Below are 21,525 nucleotides of genomic sequence, written 5' to 3'. Positions count from 1 at the left end.
TCAGCGGTTCGAAACTACCAGTCGCTCCGCGGGAGAAAGATGAGGCTTTCTACTCCCATAAAGATTTACACCCTCGGAAACCCTGTACAGGGTCGCTACGGGTCGGACCCGACTCGATGGCACTTAACAACAACAACATATATTTATAAAATATAAAATATACATGTAAAGTGCTGAAAATATAAAATACACATGGTCCTGCATTCATAGTTAGTGGGCAGGGAGATAGGAATGAGGTGATAAATGGCAGGAAAGAAAGGTAGATGTATAATAATATTGGAATCCGGGCAGCTGATCCTCAGGAAGTGGCAATTGTGCTGAATTCTGAAGAATTGCAATGAACTAGGCAGGGAATGGAGGGGGAGAGCATTCCAGGCAAACAGAAGAGCAAGATCAAGACCCAGTAGGAGGAGAAAGCCCTATGGGTATATGTACATGAAAGCAAGGGGGCTTCAAAATGTTCATGGAAAAATGGATTGAAAAATAATAGAATTGTTTCACAAACTTTTTGAAAACCGTCTTATATATTTGTTCATTCATTTTCACATTCAACAAAAAGGTTAACATTTCCATATGTGACAGACCATGTGCTAGATTCTAGAAATAAACTGTGAATAAATATGTATAACCTCTGACCTCAAGGGGCTTACATTCTATTGTAGAGGTAGATATTAATAGATAACTTCACAAATAAATTATAAATAATTTATTATATGTTGTTGGTGTTGGTAAATGTCATAGAGTCAGTTCCAACTCATAACAGCCCTGTATAGGGTTTCCAAAGAGCTGTTGCTGAGTTTGAACCGCTGACCTTGATTATACGAATATAGCATAATGTACTGTGGCATTGTGAGATAATGAACTGGAACACAAGGCTGATTTGAACCACAATATCAGTGGTTCAGCTATACCAGCTGCTCCTTAGAAACCCTATAGAGGGTTAACAACAACTAATAGAATATTATATATATTTTAGTATATAAAGTGAACTATAATATATTATGCTATATAACAAGATAGCATCATATGTTGTTGTTAAGTGCCATCAAGTCGGCTCTAACTCATAGCAACCTGGTATAGGGTTTCTGAGGAGCAGCTGGTGAATTTGAACCATCGACATTCCTCTTTTTCTCTGACCCTCCACTTTACCAAACATGATATCCTTCTCCACAGACTGGTCCCTCATGACAGTATGTCCTAAGTATGAAAGAAGTCTGGCCATCCTGCTTCCAAGGAACATTCTGTCTGTACTTACAAAACAGATTTGTTTATTGTTTTGGAAGCCCATTGTCCTTTTAATCTTCTCCTCTAACACCATAACTCAAGTACATCATGGTCTACCTTATTCACTGTCCAACTTTCATATGTATATGAGGTTATTGAAAACACCATGATTTGGGTCATGCACACCTTAGTCCTCAAACTGACATCTTAGCTCTTCAATACTTTAAAGAGGTCTTGCGCAGCAGATGTGCCTAATGTAATACGTCATTTGATTTCTTGACTGCTGCTTCCATGAGTGTTGATGGTTGATCCCAGCAAAATGAAGGTTGACAACTTCAATCTTTTCTCCATTTATTTGGATGTTGTTTATTGGTCCAGTGGTGAGGATTTTTGTTTTCTTTACGTTGAGATGCAACCCATACTGAAAGCTGTGGTATTTTAGCTTCATCAGTAAGTATTTTAAGTCTTCTTCTCTTTCAGCAAGCAAGGTTGCATCACCTGCATATCACAGGTTGTTAATGTCTTCCTCCAATCCTGAAGCCATGTTTTTCTTTATATAATCCAGCTTCTTGGATTATTTGCTCAGTATATAGATTGAGTAAGTATGGTAAATTAACACAACCCAGGAACACATGTTTCCTAATTTTAAACCATTGTTCTGTTTAAAATAAATGTCTTGTGGTCTATGTACAGGTTCCCCATGAGCACAATTAAATGTTCTAGAATACTCATTCTCCTCAGTGTTGCCCCTAGCTTGTCATAATCTACACAGCCAAAAGCCTTTGTATAGTCAATAAAACACAGGTAAACTTCTTTCTAGGAGTCCTGGTGTGGTGCTGTGGGTTAATGTGCCAGACTGCAGAGCAGTTTGAACTACAAAGTTGGCAGTTCAAGCTCATGAGCTGCTCCTCAGAAACCTTATACAGGGTCTCTATGGGTAGGACCCGACTCGACGGCACATAACAACAACAACAAACATCTTTCTGGTATTCTTTGTTTTTAGCCAAGATCCATCTGATATCAATAATGATATCCCTCATTCATGTCCTTTTCTGAATCCAACTTGAACCTCTAGAAGTTCTCTCAATGTATGATTGCAAAAAATTTTTTACAGTGTCTGATGATTTCCACATTTTACTGGAACACATCACTTTGGAATGGGCACAGATATGGAACTCTTCCAGTCAGTTGGCCAGGTATCAGTCTTAAAAACGTTCTTGGCATAAATTAGTGAGTGCTTCCAGTGCTACATCAATTTGTTGGAAGATTTCAATTTGTATTCCATTGATTCCCAGAGCACGTTGGACTTCTTCCTTCAGTACCATTGGCTCTTGTTCATATACTACCTCTTAAAATAGTTGAACCTTGACCATTTATGTTTGGTACAGTGACTTCACATATTCTTTCCATCGTCTTTTGATGCTTTCTTCACCATTCAATAGAATCCTTCAATATTTCAAGTCGAGGCTTGAATTTGTTATTCTGTTCTGTCAGCATGAGAAATGCTGAGTATTTTCTTTCCTTTTTGTTTTCTAACTCTGTCTCTTTGCACACCTTTGAATCTGTCTTCACAAACTGACCTTTGAAGTTTTCTCTTCAGCTCTTTTGCTTCCACATTTCTTCCATTTGCTTTAGCATCTTTATGCTGAAGAACAAGTTTTAGACTCTCTTCTGACATCCATTTTGGTCTTTTTCTTCTGTCTTGTCTTTTATTATTATTATTACTTTTTAAGTTTTTATTGAATTGAGTGGAGGTTTACAGACAAGATTGTCAGTTTTACATTCAGCAAATAATACGTTTTACTTCATCTCAATGATTGCAATCCACTCTGCCGAAAAACAGTCATATGTCGCCTCCTTGTGGCTCTTATTTTCCTTCAATCCATCTTATCCTTTTCACCATTGTCCTTAGATACAAGTTGCCCCTTTGGTTTTAAATGATTGATCATTCCATCATTTATAATGAGCATATTTTACTAGTGTTGTTGTTTCCCCTAAATGCCTATCTCCTGCTAAACTGAAAGTTGTTCCCTCTATATATCTATTTACTGCTTGCTGAAAGAGGATGTGTTCCTTTCCAGACCTGAAGGGTGGCCAAGGGTTACAGTCTCAGGTTCCCCAGTCTCTTTCTGATCAGTAAGCCATTTTTTTTTTCCCCTTCTATTTTTGAGTTTTGTTCCACACATTATGCCGTTCTATCTAGAACCTTCTAGCGTGATCCTGTCGAGAGCAGTTGGTAGTGGTAGGCAGACACTATCGATTTCTTCTAGCCTCAGGGTCATGGAGATTGACTCATTGATTACAAGCATTGTCAATTCTCATCACTCTTCTTTATTAAGCACTTGGAGAGATCAATAACTGTATCTTAGATGACCAATCATGAACTTTTAATATCTCAGATGCTATTCACCAAAGGGGCATGTAGAACATTGTCTTTGTGTACTATGTTGTGCCAATTGACCATGGTGTCCTCTAAGTCTATGGTCCTGAATGATTACTGTGACTTGTATAGTAAGTTTTGAGACAGGGAAGTGTGAGGTCTCCTATATTGTTCTTCAATATTTCTTGCTCATGCAGATTTTCAATGCAAATGAAAATTAGTCAATTGTGTGGGGAAGAAAGATTGGAAAGAAGAAGGGAGGGAGATTATGTCTCACCAAAGAAGAGAAGCATTGTTTTTGTTAGGTGTCATACAGTCAGTCAGTTCCTACTATTGGCAACTCCATACACAACAGAATGAAACACTGTCTCGTCCTGTGCCAGCCTTACAATTGTTGCTGTGATTGAGCCATTGCCTCTACTCTGTGTCAATCCATTTCATTGGGAATCATTCTCTACTTTACCAAGCATGATGTCCTTCACCATGGATTGGGCCCTCATTATAACAGTCCGAAGTGTGAAGATGAAATCTTGCCATTCTTGATTATAAGGAGCTCTTTGACTGTACGTCTTCCAATGCAGATTTGTTTGTTCTTCTGGCAGTCCACAGTATTTTTAATATTGTTTTCCAACACTTATAATATAATCAAAATAAATTGATTATTCTATGGTCTTCCTTATTCATCATCCAACTTTTACATGCTTATGATGTGATTGAAACTACCATGGCTTACTGACCTCTTTGCTCTTAAACACTCTAAAGATGTCATGTGCAGCAGATTTGCCTAATGTAATACATTGTTTGGTTTCTTTTTTTTTTCTGTTAATGTTTTATTGTGAATTATGTGATAGTTTACATGGGAGAACATTAGTTTTACATTCATCCTATCATAAATTGTTTCATTGCCATGGTTATGATCCCCTCCTTGCATCATCATCCAACCGAAGGGTATACACTATAAGCCTGCCCACCAGTCGTCAGCACACAGCCCCTCTCCCTCTCTGTGTCTAAAGTTCCCAGCTGCTCCATCTCTCCACGTCATCATCTCTGCCTCCATCTCTGGCATCACTGCTTCTCTGGGTAGGGTCCCGCTCTCCACTCTTCTCCCTTCATGGTTCTAGGAAACTCCACTCCTGACTGAAAAGTTAATCACTCCCCTCCTTGTTATAAAACCCTCACAATCAGTCCTGATAACCATTATTCACTATTGTATCACAAGAGACCTATCTGTATTTCCTTTCATTAGCCCCGCCTAGACAGATAGGATACTACTCAGATTGGATACCTAGGAATGTAGAATCTCTGGATCTAGGCTCCCTCTTGAAAGCTTGTAAGCAGTCACTTCTTGCCTTTGTAGCCTCCCCCATTTTGGGTAGCCAATGTCCAAGTTGCCCAACCCTGTCTACTCTGTATATGGAGGGGGTGGGAATGATTCTTGCTGTAAAGGTTTGTTCCCTCTTTTGAGCTCCAGCATCCATAGGTGTAAGTCAAGTTCATTAAATTGTATCAGATTACTCTTTTTTTCCTCCTCTTTCTTCTTCTGGTTGAGCTCTGATCATCCAGTCATTGAAGCCAGGTCAAGTGGGTATTATCTGCAAGTGTGGGTGTTCTTGTGCATATGCCCTCTCTTCTTATCAGCTGGATGCTTCACTCTCCATTCTAGTCCTCTTTGGCTATGTGACTGACTTTGGGACCAAGAGTCCCCAGGTCTTGCCACACTGCTGGCCAAACGGGTCTCTACCCAGGTTCACAGGAGTCTATTGAACATTGTAGGGCTTAGCTTGCAGCTTCATTGCTGTTTTTCTCTCACTTCCCCTTATTGGTGACGAACGTGGTCACCAATCAGAGCGTGTATTCCCATTGAGTCTTAGTCTTGGAAAGGGGTTTGCACTGAGAGGATCCGACCACTTGCTTTGATGTCTACTAGGCAAGCAACTTGCTTGTTCTTGTAGTAATAGTCAGTCTACCTATATTTTGTATTTTTCCTGTAGGTGTTTCTTTCGAGAAGTGTCTTCTGTTCTTCTAACTGTTCCAGCCTGGTCTTCCCGTCCTTTCAAGTGGAAATTTCCCATCTCTGAAGATCTGGATGTGGTTCAGGCTTCCACCTATAGTCTTATGTAATGCAGAGGCTCTGCAGGAAGCCTCCTTCACTGGGCATGTTGTAGCCCCATTTTAGGTATTCCAATCAGTTATAGGCAGAAGACATTGTTTGGTTTCTTGACTGCTGCTTCCATTAGTGTTGATAATGAATCCAAGCAAAATGAAATCTTTGACAGCTTCATTCTTTCCCCCATTTATCCATGCTATTTATTGGTCCAGTTGTGGGAATTTCTGTTTTCTTTACAATGAGGTGCAATACATCCTGAAGACTGTCTTTGATCTTCATCAGTCTTTCTTGTCTTCTTAATGACCTTTTGCTTTCTTTCTGTGTGATATTCTTGATGTCATCCCACAATTCTTCTGGTCTTCAATCTTTAGTGTCTAATGCATCAAACCTGTACTTCAGATGGTCTCTAAATTCAGGTGGAATATGTTTAAGGTCATATTTTGACTCTTGTGTACTTGTTTAATTTTTTTCAGCTTCTCTCTGATCTTGCATATGAGCAATTGACAGTCTATTCCACAGTCTGCCCCTGGCCTTGTTTTGACTCGTGATATGGTGCTTTTCCACTGTCTCTTTCCATGGATGTAGTTAATTTGGTTTCTGTTTATTCCATCTGGTGAGGTCCATGTGTATAATTGCCTTTTGTGTTGTTTTAAAAAGGTATTTGTGATGGAGAAATCATTGGTCTTGCAAAATTCTATCATGTGATCTCCAGCATCATTTTTACCAAGGCCATATTTTCCAATTACTGATCCTTCCTCTTTGTTTCCAACTTTTGCATTCCAATAGCCAGTAATTATCAATACATCTTGGTTGCATGTTTGATCAATATCAGACTGAAGAAGTTGGTAGAATTCTTTAATTTTATCCTCACTGGCTTTAGTGGGTGGTACATGTATTTTAGTAATACTTGTATCAACTGATTTTCCTTGTAGGTTGTATGGATATTACCCTATCACAGACAGTGTTGTACTTCACAACAGATCTAGATATGCTCTTTTCATGATGAATGTGATGCCATTCCTTTTCAATTTGTTATTCCCAGCATAGTAAACCATGTGATTGTCAGATTCAATAGTCCATTTCAGCTCACTAATGACTATGTGTTCCATTTCATTTTTTACAATTTCCCTAGAGTCATACTTCATACAATCTATGATCCAATTATTAATGGATGTTCACAGCCATTTCTCTTCATTTTGAGTTGTTCCCTATCAGCAAATGAAGGTCCAGAAGGCTTTTCTCCATTTGTTTTATCACAGTCAGCTCTACTTTGAGGAGACTGCTCTTCCCCAGTCTTATTTTGAGTGCCTTCCAACCCGAGGGGCTCATTTTCCCACACTGTATCTGACAATATGGTCCTCTTCATTATATTTCAATATTCAATATTCTGATGCTGACCATGTTCCAGCACTTTTCATAAGGTTTTCAGTGACTAAATATTCAGAAGTAGACCAAATATATTATTGTTGTTGTTTTAAGTGTTTAAATATATAATACACTGTAATATACAGTATGGTATGGCACTATGAGTTATGTGCTGGACTGCAAAGTTGGTTTGAACCACAAGGTCAGCAGTTCAAGCTCACCAGATGCTCCTCAGAAACCCTATACAGGGTCACTATGAGTTGGAACCAACATGACAGCACTTAACAACAAAAATTATAGTATATTGTGTGTACTATAATTCATTATGTAGTATTGGTGTGGTGTGGTGCTGTGGGGTAATGTGTCAGACTGCAAAGGCGTTTGAACTGCAAGGTCGGTGGTTCAAGCTCACCAGCTGCTCCTCAGAAACCCTATACAGGGTTTCTGAGGTCTATACTGACCCTTATGGGTCAGAACCAACTTCACAGCACTTAACAACATAATTCATTATATATACTATAGGATTACCATTAGAATGTTGGTTATCTCTACATAGAAAAAAGTGTGTGCATTGTGTTATATATATAAAACAACAACTTGTGGAATTGTAGGATAAATACTAGATCCCAAGGTCTGTTTGAACCTTAAGGTCAGCAGTTTGAACTTACCAGCCACCTCTTGGAAACCCTATACAGGATCACCATGAGTCAGAACTGACTTGACAGTACTTAAACAACAACATATATATATATATAGACTCCTAGTGTGGTGCTGTGGGATCAGCACTGGACTGTGAACCACAATGTCAGCTGTTCAAGCCCACCAGCTGCTTCTAGGAGACCCTATAGAGGATCCCTATGAGTAAGAATTGACTCGATGGCACTTTAACAACAGAAAGATTGAGAGAAAGAGAAAGAGAGATTAGTAAGGACCTCTGGTAACGTAGTGGTTATGAGTCGGACTGCTAATCGTAGTGGTTATGAGTCAGCCAGAAGTTTGAAACTACTAGCTGTTCCAAGGGACAAAGGCTGTCTGCACCCATAAAAATTTATAGCCTCAGAAACCCTATGCAGGGTTGCTATGAGTCGGAACTGACTCCATGGCACACCACCACCATAGATAGAGGTAGACGTAGCTATAGATATATATAGAGAGAGTCCTGGTGTGGTGCTGTAGGATAAGCACTGGAATGCTAATTGCAAGGTTGGTGGTTCAAACCCACCAGTCACTCCTTGGAAATCCTATACAGGGTTGCTATGAGTCAGAATGGACTTGACAGCACTTAACAATATATAGTTGTTGTTGTTGTTAAGTACCATTAAATCAGTTCTGACTCATAGCAACTCTGTATAGTGTTTCTGAGGAGCAGTTGGTGGTTTTGAACCACTGACCTTGCAATTAGCAGTCCAGTGCTTATCCTATAGTGCCACACCAGAAATCCTATGTATATGTGCATACATATTATATGTGAGCCCTGGTGTGGTGCTGTAGGATAAGTGCTGGACTAGTCACCCAATAGACACAGAGACTGTTTTATACACACACACACACACACACACACACACTATAGTAATACTGTAGAAATGTAAGGAATGACACAGGGAAATCTGACGTGGTCTAAAGTATCATAGGAGGAATTACCTAAGAAATGGCATTGAGCTGGAAACTGAAGAATAGTTTCTGGCTTGTGCTTTTATTTATCCATTTGTTCATCCCGTATTTATTAAAAACCTTATCTATTGTTAGGCACTATTTTTCAGAAATAGAGACAATTTCTTAAATTTGAAGTCTTTAGTGTTTTCTTTTAAACAAACACTATTATTTTCCTCACAGTGAAGTGGATAGTGAAGATGAGGATGAAGCTCCTGAGGACACCATATACAAGAAAGTCGTTTTTCGAAAATACGTTGACAGCACTTTTACCATGCGTGATCCTCAGGGGGAGTATGAAGAGCACCTGGGGATTCTTGGTCCTGTTATCAGAGCTGAAGTGGGTGATGTTATCCAAGTAAGTCATCTTATGAACATTGGAGGAATTTCCCAAACCACCAGAATGTTATAAAGGTGAAGGTAGAAAGAGCGTGATTGCTGATTTATTTGAAATTTTTATTGTGCTTTAAATGAAAATTTATATAGCAAATTCATTTTCCAATCAATAATTCATCCACAAATTGTTCCATGCCATTGGTTGCCATCCCTATCCTCTCCCCTTTTCCTCCCTGGTTCTCCATTTCCCTTCATTAGGTTTTCCTGTTTACTTCCTGCCTCTCTTTCAGACTAGTAAATCTGTTTTTTTGGTTGTTGTTTTTCTCACTTTAAATTTTGTTCTACATTTTTTACCCATTCTGACTAGAGCCTTGATTTATTTTTCAGTATTAACAATAATTACATTCAGTATTAATTAATTCAGCAAAATAAAATAATTCACAAAAAGTAAAATAATTCAGTATTAACAATAATTACATTTTCTCTAAGACTCTTTGCTAATCAATTGGCAATCTTCATGACAAAAATAATTTTTAAAAACAACCCCAAACTCTAAAAACTATATAACATGGAGAAAATTACACTGCAATGCCTATCTACAGTTAAAAGGGGAAAAAAAATTATATGTTCAAGAATGAGTTGATTGGATTTCATAATAATGGCTGCAGTAGTGGTAGAGGTGATAACATTTTCTTAAAAAAGAAAATGAAGTTAAAGTAAATTAGAGAATTAGGGAAGTAAAAATGTCTCCATGCCTTCAAATGAAAATAATAAACCCCAAAAGTAAGTTTCCAAGGTATTCCCAATCATGTCTATTTTCTTCAAAATCCTAGGCTTGCTTTTATCACAGAGTTTGTTCCCCACATCCCCACATCCTATCTAGCTTCTCACTTACAAAAAAAGGCTGACTCTACAGTATTCTAGATCCAAGAACATAAACTTCTATTTTTGTTTAAGCATCACTAGAATTTTCAGCAAATATTTGCTCCTTTAAAAATGTAAAAAGGCAAGTCGATCTAAATTATACTAAACATACCATAGAGACATGGAAAGCAATAATCTTTTCTCTTCAGATTACTGTTGTCGTTAAGTGTCATCAAATTGGTTCCAACACTTAGAAATCCAGTTCAGGGTTTCTGAGAAGCAGCTGATGTACTTGAACTGGTGAGCTTGAGGCTAGAAGTCCAGTGCGTATCCTACAACACCACAGCAGGACTCTTCAGGCTAGGGGAATTTTCATCATTAGAGGCTGTAGCAGAGAAGATCCAGGAGGAGTACCTACCCTCCATGGGTCTCACCTGGGCTGGGAGTGCAAAGACTCCCCATTTGGCATTTAAGGTCCTGGAGTGCTGCCGTGGTGCTGTAGCATAAGCATGGACTGCTAACTCCAGGATTGGTGGTTCAAGCCCACAGCCTATATGTGAGATTCCATTCCTCGGAAACCCTGTCCTAGATTTCTATGAGTCGGAACTGACTCAATGCACTTAACAGCAGCCACTACACAGTGGGTTAAGCTTTGGGTTGCTAACCAAAAAGTTTGAATCCATGATGAGCTACTCTGAGGGAGAACGATGAGGTCATCTGCTTTGGTAAAGCATTACAGCTTCAGAAACCCTATGGAATCAACTTGACAGCAATGGGTTTGAGATTTTTGTTATTTAGCTCCTTTTCCAGGGTGGCACAAATGGCTAAGTATTCAACTACTAATTGAAGGTGGACAGCTCGAACCCAACCAGAGGTATTTCAAAAAACAGCTTGACAATCCGCTTCTGAAAGATCACGGCCTGAAAGCCCCATGGATAGCATTTCTACTCTGCACCCACAGGGCTGCCATGAGTCAGAATCAACTTAACAGTAACTGGTTTTACCATCTAGTCCCAAGTTCCTATTCCAATTCTTTGTATCAGCAGGTTCCACCCCATCCCTGTGCACACTACAACACAGTCATCCCTATATCCTTACTGTCCCTCCTCTCCTTTTGGCATGTTCCTTTTCTTCTGGGAACCTGAAATCTATTTCTCCTCTTTCTTGCACTACTTACTGAGCTTTTCTTCATTTGTCAAGAGCCAACCCAAATGTCATTTCTCCTGAGAGAACTTTATAGTGTAGCTGGTATATAGGTATATGCATGTCTCTCTTCACCAGTAGTTTGAAAACTTATCACAAGCAAGGACTGAACCTCATTCATTTTTGATTCCCCAGCACTTAGTACCATCATTTTATTTGTAAGTAATGTCAATACTTTAGCCTTGAGCCTAAGAACAAACATGTCTTGTTCATAGGATACTTGTGAAAATTAAATGAAGTAATATAATATATATTATTGGAGACCTGTTGTGGTGCTGTGGGTTAATGCTCTGGACTGCAAAGTCAGTTTGATCAGCAAGGTCAGTGGTTCAAGCTCACCAGCTGCTCCTTGAAAACCCTATACAGGGTCGCTATGGCTCGGGACCTACTCCACAGCACTAAAGAATAACAATATCTGTTGTTACTTTGCAGTTGTTAGCACTCAGTCTATTTTATTATTATTGTTAAGTGCTGCTGGTTTAATAGCCATCCACTTTGGCCTAAAATTAAGTACTCAGATACTAATCAAAAGATTGGCAGTTCAAATCCACCCAGAGTAGCCTCAGAAGAACATTCTAGCCATCTACTTCCCAAAGGTTACAGTCCTTGAAAACCCTCCTTGCAGTTCTACTTTGAAACAAATTGTGTCACCTTGAATTGGAATTGACTTAACAACTGTTGACTAGTTGGTTGGTTGACCTATAACACTGACATTTTTCAGTTTGTATTTTTGTTAACCTTACATACATTTGCAGATCATTCCTTTTTCTAGGTTCGTTTTAAAAATTTAGCATCCAGACCATATTCTCTTCATACTCATGGACTTTCCTATGAAAAGTCATCAGAGGGAAAGACTTACGATGATGACTCACCTGAATGGTTTCAGGAAGATAATGCTGTTCAGCCAAACAATACTTATACGTATGTATGGCATGCCACTGAGAAATCGGGGCCAGAAAATCTTGGCTCGGTCTGTCGGGCATGGGCCTACTACTCAGCCGTGAACCCGGTAGGTACATCCTCAAAGTTTTCGATCATTCCTCTAACTTTATAGCCTGAGTCCACCCAATGGCAAAGTCAAAGCTATTTCTTGATAAGTGTCTGAGGTCTTGATGAGGAATGTGTAAGGACTGTGGTCAATAGTTTACAACTACCATAATCAGGAATGCAGCATGCAGCCCTTCAGAGAGCAGAGAAAAGGAAAGAGTTATTCAGTGGAGAGGAAGGAGGATTATTTAAATGATTGGCCCCAATTTAGAGTGACTCCCAGGGTAGTGCTATAGGATTAGCACTGGGCTTTGAACCACGAGCTCGGCAGTTCAAACCCACCAGCTGCTCCTTGGAAGCTCTATACAGGATCGCAATGAGTTGGAAATGACTCGACAGCACATGATAACAACAACTTATTTCAAAGGAAAATGTTAACCTATAATTTCCTTCAATGAGTAATAACTTTCTTCTACTTTTTATGAAGAAAATGCAATGTCAAGACTCCTTTATTTCAGGCATAGGAGAGAGAACAATAGACTTAGATTTATATTCCTGCCCTGACCTTTTACTGTGTGAACTAGAAAAGTTATTTGAACTTCTCTCAACCATGGTTACCTATTAAAAATAAGAAAACCATGTGTAGTGTATAATAGCTACATGATAAATATTTGTTTAATAAAGGATTGGTATCAGGAATGAGATACTATAATCAAACCATTTTGCATACTAGTAGATGCTCAATACATAGAAACTATTCTATAATTGTCAATATCATCATCATCGCTACTATTTTGGAATAAAGCATTAATCAGAGAAAGGAAATATGAATACAACAGAATTAAATGACAAATATCTAAACCTATCAAATTATTTCTTTAAAATCTTCAAATTCAGAGGCTTTTGTGGCACTGTAGATAAGCACTGGACTTCTAACTGCAAGGTCTGTGGTTCAAACTCACCAGCTGCTCCTTAGAAACCCTATGTAGGTCGCTATGAGTTGAAACTGAGTCAACTGACTCTTAACAAAGAGTCAGAATCGACTCAACCAACTTCAGTGGGTTTTCGGTGTGAGAAGACTTCCCTGTCTGTATGATCAGTGATTGTCAGAAGAATAAAGGAGGCCTTGAGGGAATGCATACAACTTGCTCTTATTGTCTTCTAGGAAAAGGATATCCATTCAGGCTTGATCGGTCCCCTGCTGATCTGTAAAAAAGGAACACTTCACAAACAAAGCAACTTGCCTTTGGACATGAGAGAATTTGTCTTACTTTTTATGATCTTTGATGAAAAGAAGAGCTGGTACTATGAAACAAAGCCCAAAAGATCTTGGATACTCACATCCTCAGAAGTAAAAAACGCCCATGAGTTTCCTGGTATTTTTCCTCTGATTTTGATTTAATCTCTAAATTAAAGTAGACTGAGTCACAGTGACTCCTGCCCTTAGGTCCTCAGCAGACTAAGCTCGAGATTCTATTGAGAAGCCAGGAAGTACAACTGAAAGTAATTCCTTAAACATCTCAGAAAGAGGGCTGTTGAAACCTGGCAAGTGGTGGAGTTGAGACACTGACCTTGCTGTTCAAACTGACCTTACAGTCAAGTGTTTATCCTATAGTGCCACAGGAGCAAAAAGCTTCATCTTTCGCCTGAGGACCGACTGGTAGATTCAAACTGCTGATTTTGCTGTTAGCAGACCAACTCGTAACCACTTCACTACCAGGGCTTGTTTTACAATCTTATATCAACTGTCTTGGTGTAGCGCTGTGGGATAACGCACTAGACTGCAAGGTTGGTTTGAACCGCAAAGTTGGTGGTTCAAATTCACCTGGCTCTCCTTGGATAGGGTCGCTATGAGTCAGAACTGACTCCATGGCACTTAACAACAACAATCACCTATAAAAGTACTTAAAGGATTGTTGTTGTTAAGTGCCATTGAGTTGTTTCCCACTCATAGTGACCCTGTATAGGGTTTCCAAGGAGCAGCTTGTGAGCTTGAACCACTGAATTTGCAGTTCAAATGACTTTGCAGTCTGGCACATTAACCCACAGTGCTACACCAGGACTCCACTTAGAAGACAGAGGAGGATAAACAATATGATTTATGATATGCATCAGGACCCTATCCTCTAACAATGCTGTTGCTCTTCTTACCTGCCAGCAAGCTGGTTCCAGTCTCATAGTGACCCTATGCATAAGGGGACTGGATAGTTATGATCTATAGGGTTTTCATTGACTGATTTTTCTGAAGTAGATCACAAGGCTTGTCATCCTACCCACTAAGGAGTCCTGGTGTGGCATTATTGCATTGGACTGCAAGGTTGGCTTGAACCACAAGATTGGCAATTGAAGTTCACCAGCCACTCCTTGGAAACCCTATACGGGATCGCTATGGGTCAGAACCAAATCTAGAGCACTTACCAACAATAACAAACAAGATAACCCAGCTTAACACAAAGGTTACACAGTTATATTAAACCATCTGGAGAAGAACCATTTAGACAGTTTGACAACAACAGACTCCAAGAAGCACTTTCTTCTCTCCTCTCCTATCACCTCAATGCCTCTCTAGACAGTGTGCTTGGTTTTAGGAGTGGGAAGGATCCCCTTCAGGGAACCTCTTCATCTAGTGGAAAGGCACAGGCTGCAGAATTAGATAGGCTTGCTGTCTCCTAGCAGAGCCATTTGCAGGCACTGCTTCTGGATTCCTCAAAGAAAGAGTAAAATGCATTCTGTATCATATTAGGTTTAAATGTATTGTAGCCTAACCCCATGCAATTGGGAATTCCCCTGGGATAGTGCCTGAGTTCTCAGCCCCTAATCCAATGGTTGGACTTTGCAGTCTGTGCTTAGTATATACATTGAATGAATGAATAAATGACAGAATTTTTTCACTCAGTTCAATTTATCACATGTTTACTGGGCATCTGTGTTACTGAGAGTCTTCATTTCTATGTTATATACAAGGGTTTAGCAATGATGACCTAATCATCACCAGAAATGCCTTTCACTCTTATGAGATCTATTTCTTAAACAAAAAATAAGATGAGAGGGTAAGGACTGGTGTTATGACTATGTAGCGATGTGTTCCCTTACATGATATAATGCTAAGGGTGCCAAAATTATCCCTACTCCTTCCTCTCCAAAATTTCACATGCCTGGTTCCTGAAATCCCATAGCAATTCCTTTAATAAAGGAGGGGGGGCGGGGAGACAAGCAAACAAATAAATCTTCCCTCACCTTACTCCCAGTTAAATTTTTTGTGGTTTCTGTTGTGTTACAACTCATAGGATTTCTGAGAGTGGCTGATGGGCTTGAATGGTGAATCATGAGGTTAGCAGTCCAGTGCTTATCCTGCAGCACCACACCAACACTAAGTACTATCACCGAACATTTTAATTACATTTTTGAGATGTTCAAGTTTACTAGGTGATTTTTAGAGGCGCACACATTTCTCTAAGGGGAGAGCAAAACCAGCCTGAATCCTAGACATCTAAACTGGGGAGAAAGGTGCAGAGGAACTCCATTCCAATGAGAAAGTAAATCGCTATGGTTGGTGGACTTCTGGTGTGGCACTGTAGGATAAGCACTGGACTGTGAACCACAGGTTGGCTGTTCAAACCCACCAACCACTCTCAGAAACCCTATACAGGGCCACTATGAGTCAGAACCAACTCCATGGCACTTCACAACAATAACAACATCTCTGAATTGATGAGGCCTTAGGATAAAATGAAGGAGCTCTAGTGACACAGTGGGTGAAGCATTGGACTGCTAACTGAAAGATCAGCAGTTCTAACCAACCCACCAACCCACTGCTCCTTCGGAGAAAGATGAAGCAGTCTACTTCCATAAAGATTTGTAGTTTGGAAAACCCTGTGGAGCAGTTCTACTCTGTCCTGTAGGACCATTATGAGTTGGAATGAGTTGGCAATGGGTTGGGTTTGAGTTTAGAATGAAGAATGACATGCTATGTATCCTTTTTTCTCTAACCTTTAGAGTTGCTTATCCACCCATCTTCTGTAGCAAGGTTAAATTGATACCATAGATGTGATGTGTGTGTTTAGTGGTGGTGGTGGGGGGAGAATGGGTCAAACACAGAAGTGTAAAATCTGGGGTAAACAGTGTTAATCTCCTTGAAAACAAAGCTCACCTACACTGCTACCATAGACTGGTGTGTGATGTGGGCCAGGTGATAAGGAGACTAAGTTTCAACCTCTCACTTATATTATGGCATGTAGGGGACCCTTTCCATGGCTGCGTGTGCCTGGGAACATGGACTAGTAAGCAAGATGACAGGTGAGAGGGATGCTGCATATTTCCTTACGTCTCTCCTAGCATGTTCAGGCTTTTCATTGATTGTAACTCTCTGTCCTTTCAGCCATTAATGGACTGATCTACAACTTGCCGGGCCTGATGATGTATGAGCAAGAGTGGGTGAGGCTGCATCTGCTGAACATGGGCAGTTCTCGAGACATTCATGTGGTTCACTTTCATGGCCAGACCTTACTGGAAAAGGGTACCCAACAGCACCAGTTAGGGGTCTGGCCACTTCTGCCTGGTAAGGCCCTGGGCAATGGAAAGAGGACACCACTAAGAAATGGCAGGAGAAGGCAATCTTAGCATCGTTAACTCTCCCTTACTTCTTCCTTATGTATCTGCTTCCAAATGGATCAGAACCCAGAGTTCTGGTACAAAGCTTGGGCAAGCCATAGCAACTATATGCAGATTTTAAAAATAATAAGTTATTTATGAGTTGTCTTCAGCACCACACAGGCTAAATCTATCATCTACCTAGTTGTAAAGAGATGCTGTGTCTAACCCACTTTCTCTCAAACCAGTGTGTTTGCCACACAGGTCAGATTTGAACCACAGATGAATTGCACAGCTAAACTTTGTCTGTCAAGGAGAAAGCTTATAAACTGACCAGAGTTTCTGGGTGCTTAAATTCTCCTGGCTCTTTCACCCTGTTATCTTTGTATAAGTGACACTCTCAGGGAATCATAATGTTGCAATGATTTACGAGGCTGTTTGGAGACCACCAAAAAAAGAATGAAAAATTGTAAAAGCCAAAGAATGGTATTGCTTTTTACAATTTTTCATGTACAAAATATTGATAAGGTATAAACAAACTACAGTCATTAAAAACCATTTATTATGTGCCAACAAGTTGTTTGTATATGTGTCTGTGTATGTAGTAACTATGTGAGTGGGTGGGGTTGTAAGTTCTATATGTCACTGATTCTCAACCTTTAGAGAACATAATAAAACCTAGGAAGCTGGTTAAAATGCAGATGCTAAAGCTGAGATTTTGCTCATGTAAGTAGACTCTGATACACTAGGTCTTGACCTGGGGGCAGGGGAAGGAATGTAAAGTCAGGGAAAGGGTGGGGAGGAGCCTGCATTTTAATCAAGCAATTTACCTTCTACAAAAGCTGTTCTCAGAGTAACAGAAAGTCAGGACTTTGGCTAGGGAAGTTGGTGTGAGACTCAGTAGTAACAGAAGTCCAAATGAGCTTGAGTTGGCTGAGAAAAGGGTAGACTGGTGGCCTTTTTTTTGTTTTAAACCTGTCAGTGACTCCCTAATAAATCTGGAAAGAACCTCTGTATTAAGATAAGGAACAGAGGGAATTAGGTCAAACTCACCTTGTATCTTTTCACAAGTATAAGCAGATCCATTGGATCCTGGTGTTGTTGACATTTCAAAATCTCGAGCTGCTCATTGGAAACCATATATAGGGTCGCTATGAGTCACTATCAACTTGATTACACTTAACAACAACAACATAGGCAGACATGCTAATCTTTCCATCAATTTGAACTCCCAAAATGGGCTTCAATGGGTGCCTCATCAAAATATTCAGATCAAAATATCTGTGTTGGCGAGTGAAAGGCTGAAGACCATTTTCAGTGTACTTGAGGAAGATGACCATCAGCTATTAATTTTCACTATCATTATAGTCAGCAGTATTTTTAAAAGATTAACTGGTAGTTGTTAGCTTCTTTCAAATCAGTTCTGATTCATAGCAACCCTATGCACTACAGAATGAAACACTGTTGGGTAATGCACCATCCTTACAATTGTTGCTATGTTTGAGACCATTATTACTGCCACTGTGTCAGTCCATCTCATTGGGGGGTCTTCCTCTTTTTCATTGACTCTCCACTTTATGAAACATCATGCTCTTCTCTAGGGACTGGTCCTTCCTGACATGTTCAAAGTACGAGAGACAAAGTCTTGCCATCATCATCCTAAGGAGTAATTCAACTGTACTTCTTCCAAAATAGATTTATTTGTTCTTCTGCCAGTCCATGATACTTTCAATATTCTTCACCATAATTTAAATGCATTAGTTCTCCTGTCTTCCACATTCATTGTCCAGATTAAACGTGCATGCATATGAGGCAATTGAAAATACCATGGCTTAGTCCTCAAAATGATACCTTTAAAGTGTTAAAGAGGTCTTCTGCAGCAGATTTGCCTGATGCAATACATCTTTGATTTCTTGACTGCTGCTTCCATGAGCATCGATCGTGGATCCAACTACTGTGAAATATTTGACAACTTCAGTCTTTTCTCTATTTACCATAATGCTATTTATTGATTCAGCTGTGAGGATTTTTTGTTTTCTTTACATTGAGGTGCAATCCATAATGAAGGCAATAGTCTGATCTTCATCAATAGGTATTTCAAGTAGTCGTCAATTCCAGCAAGAAAGAGTATGATGTGCATATCTCAGGTTGTTAATGAGCTTTCCTCCAATCCTGATGCCATATTCTTCTTCATATTGTGCATCTTCTGAGATTATGTGCTCAGCATACAGATTGAATAAATATGGTGAAAGGATACAGTCCTGACACACACCTTTCCTGATTTTAAACCATTCAGTGTCCCTGTGTTCTGCTTTGAAGACTGCCTTTTGGTCTGCATTCTGGTTCCTCATGAGCACAATTAAGTGTTCTAGAATTAAGTGTTCTAGAATACCCATTCTTCAGGGTGTTACCCATAGCTTGTTGTGATCCACATAGTCAAATGTCTTTTCATAGTCAATGAAGGACCAGTAAACATCTGCTTTAAACCAAGATCCATCTGACATTAGCAGTGATGTCCCACATTTCATGTTCTCTTTTAAATCTGACTAGAGTTTCTGGCAGCTCCTTGTGATGTATTGCTACAACCATTTTTTAATTACCTTCAGCAATTTTTACTTGCATGTGTTGTTAATAATATTGTTAGATAATTTTCCAGATTTTGTTGGATTACGTTTCTTTGCAATGCACACAAATATAGATCACTTTCAGTTGGTTGGCCAGGTAGCTAGCTGTCTTCCAAATTTCCTGGCATAGATAAGTATCTCCAGTGCAGCATCAGTTTGTTGAAAATTTTCAATTTGTATTCTGTTGATTTCTGGAGTTTTGTTTTTGTGCAGCTTGTATGTCTTCCTTTAATACTATTGATTCTTGATCATATGGTACCTCTTGAAATGATTGACTAATTATTTTTGGTAGAGTGACTTTGTATATTTCTTCCATCTTCTTTTGATGTTTTCTGAATCATTCACTCTTTGACCAATAGAATCATTCAATATTGGAAATTGAAGCTCGAATTTTTTCTGCAGTTCTTTCAGCTTGAGAAATGCTGACCATGGAGCCTTTTGGTTTTCTAATTTCAGGTCTTTGCACATTCCATTATAATACTGTTATCTTCTCAAGCTGCCCTTAGAAATTTTCTATTCAGCTCTATTAATTCATCATTTCTTCCAGTCACTTTAGCTTCTCTACATTCAAGAGTAAGTTTCAGAGGCTCTTCTGAAATCCACTTTGGTCTTTTATTTCTTTACTATCTTTTAAATGACCTTTTGCTTTCCTCATGTATGATATTCTTGATGTCATCCTACAGTGACTCTGGTCTTCTGTCATTAGTGTTTCGTGTGTCAAATCAGTTTTACAGATGGTATTTTGGCTCTCATGGACTTGTTTTAATTTTCTAAAACTTCAGCCTGAGTTTGTATATGAGCAGTTGATAGTCTGTTCTACAGTCAGTCACTGACCTTGTTTGGGCTGATGATATTGAGCTTCTCCATCATCTCTTCCTACTGTAGTCAATTTGATTACTGTGTCTTAGATCTGGTGAGGTACATATGTATAATCACCATTTATATTGTTTTAAAAAGGCATTTGCAATGAATAAGTCATTGTTGTTGTTAAGTGCCATTGAGTCAGTTTTGACCTATAGCACCCAGTAGAGGGTTTTCAAGAAGTGGCTGGTGAGCTTAAACCACCAACCTTGCTGTTCAAACCGACTTTGTAAGCCAGCACATTAACCCATAGCGCCACACCAGGACTCCAAATAATTCATTGGTCTTGTGAAATTCTGTCATGTGATCTCTAGCATTGTTTCTGTCACCAAGGCCATATTTTTCAACTCCTGATTCTTCCTCTTTGTTTCCAACTTTTGCATTCCATTCTCTAGTAATTATCAATGCATCTTGCTTGCATGTTTCATCAATTTTGACTGAAAAAGACGGTAGAATTCTTCAATTTCCTCATCATTTGCTATAGTGGTTGGTGTGTAAATGTGAATAATAGTGTTATTGACTGGTCTTCCTTATAGGCATATGGCTGTCATCTTTTAGAGACAGCATTGTACTGACTATGAATGGGATGCCATTTCTTTTGAATTTGTCATTCTTGGCATAGTAAATTGTATGATGTTTTTAACTCAAAATGGCCAATACCAGTCCATTTCAGCTCACTAATGACTAAGATATCTATCATTATGCATTCCACTTAGATTTTGATGACTTCTGATTTTCCAACTCATACTTCATATATTCTACATTCTTATTATTGTAGCTATTTCTTCCCATTCTGAGTTGTGTCTCATGAGCAAATGAAAGTCTTGAAAGCTATATTCCATCCATATCATTAAAGTCACCTCTATGTTGAGTAGACATCTCTTCCCTAGTCATATTTTGAGTGCCTTCTGACTTGAGATGCTCATCTTCTAGCATTATATCAGACGATGTTCCGCAGCTATTCATAAGATTTTTCAGAAGTGGTCTATCTCTACTTATTTATAATGTATGTTAGTCTAGAAGCTCTATTGAAACCACTCCATCATGGGTGAATCTGATGCTATCTAAAATAAACAAAAAGTGGCATAGCTTCCAGCATCGCAGCAACACACAAGTCACACAGCAGGACAAACTGACAGAAGAGTGGTAGTAACTGATAGTTGTTGTTGTTGTTAGGTGCTATTGAGTCAGCACCCATTCATAGCTACCCTATGCACAGCAGAATGAAACAATGTCCGATCCAGGGCCAACCTCACTACTGTTGCCACACTTGAGTCCATCAATGCTGCCATCTGGCCCATCCATCTCATTGGGGGTCTTCCTCTTTTTCTCCA

At 39.3% G+C, this 21,525-nt stretch overlaps 1 protein-coding gene across 1 annotated transcript in view; it reads left to right on the top strand.

Moving 5' to 3' along the window:
* Positions 1–21,525, top strand: part of F5 (coagulation factor V (proaccelerin, labile factor)) — a 142,580-nt gene that overhangs the window by 93,581 nt on the left and 27,474 nt on the right. The window contains exons 14-17 of the mRNA XM_006872654.1: positions 8,910–9,084; positions 11,902–12,138; positions 13,282–13,492; positions 16,495–16,674. Coding sequence (XP_006872716.1) covers positions 8,910–9,084; positions 11,902–12,138; positions 13,282–13,492; positions 16,495–16,674 — 803 coding nt within the window. The remainder of the gene's footprint in view (positions 1–8,909; positions 9,085–11,901; positions 12,139–13,281; positions 13,493–16,494; positions 16,675–21,525) is intronic.

This window comes from Chrysochloris asiatica, unplaced genomic scaffold, assembly GCF_000296735.1.
Source record: "Chrysochloris asiatica unplaced genomic scaffold, ChrAsi1.0 scaffold00207, whole genome shotgun sequence".
Taxonomy (NCBI): domain Eukaryota; kingdom Metazoa; phylum Chordata; class Mammalia; order Afrosoricida; family Chrysochloridae; genus Chrysochloris; species Chrysochloris asiatica.
Note: the sequence above shows the minus strand (reverse complement) of the source record. Positions and strands in the feature narration are given on the sequence as shown.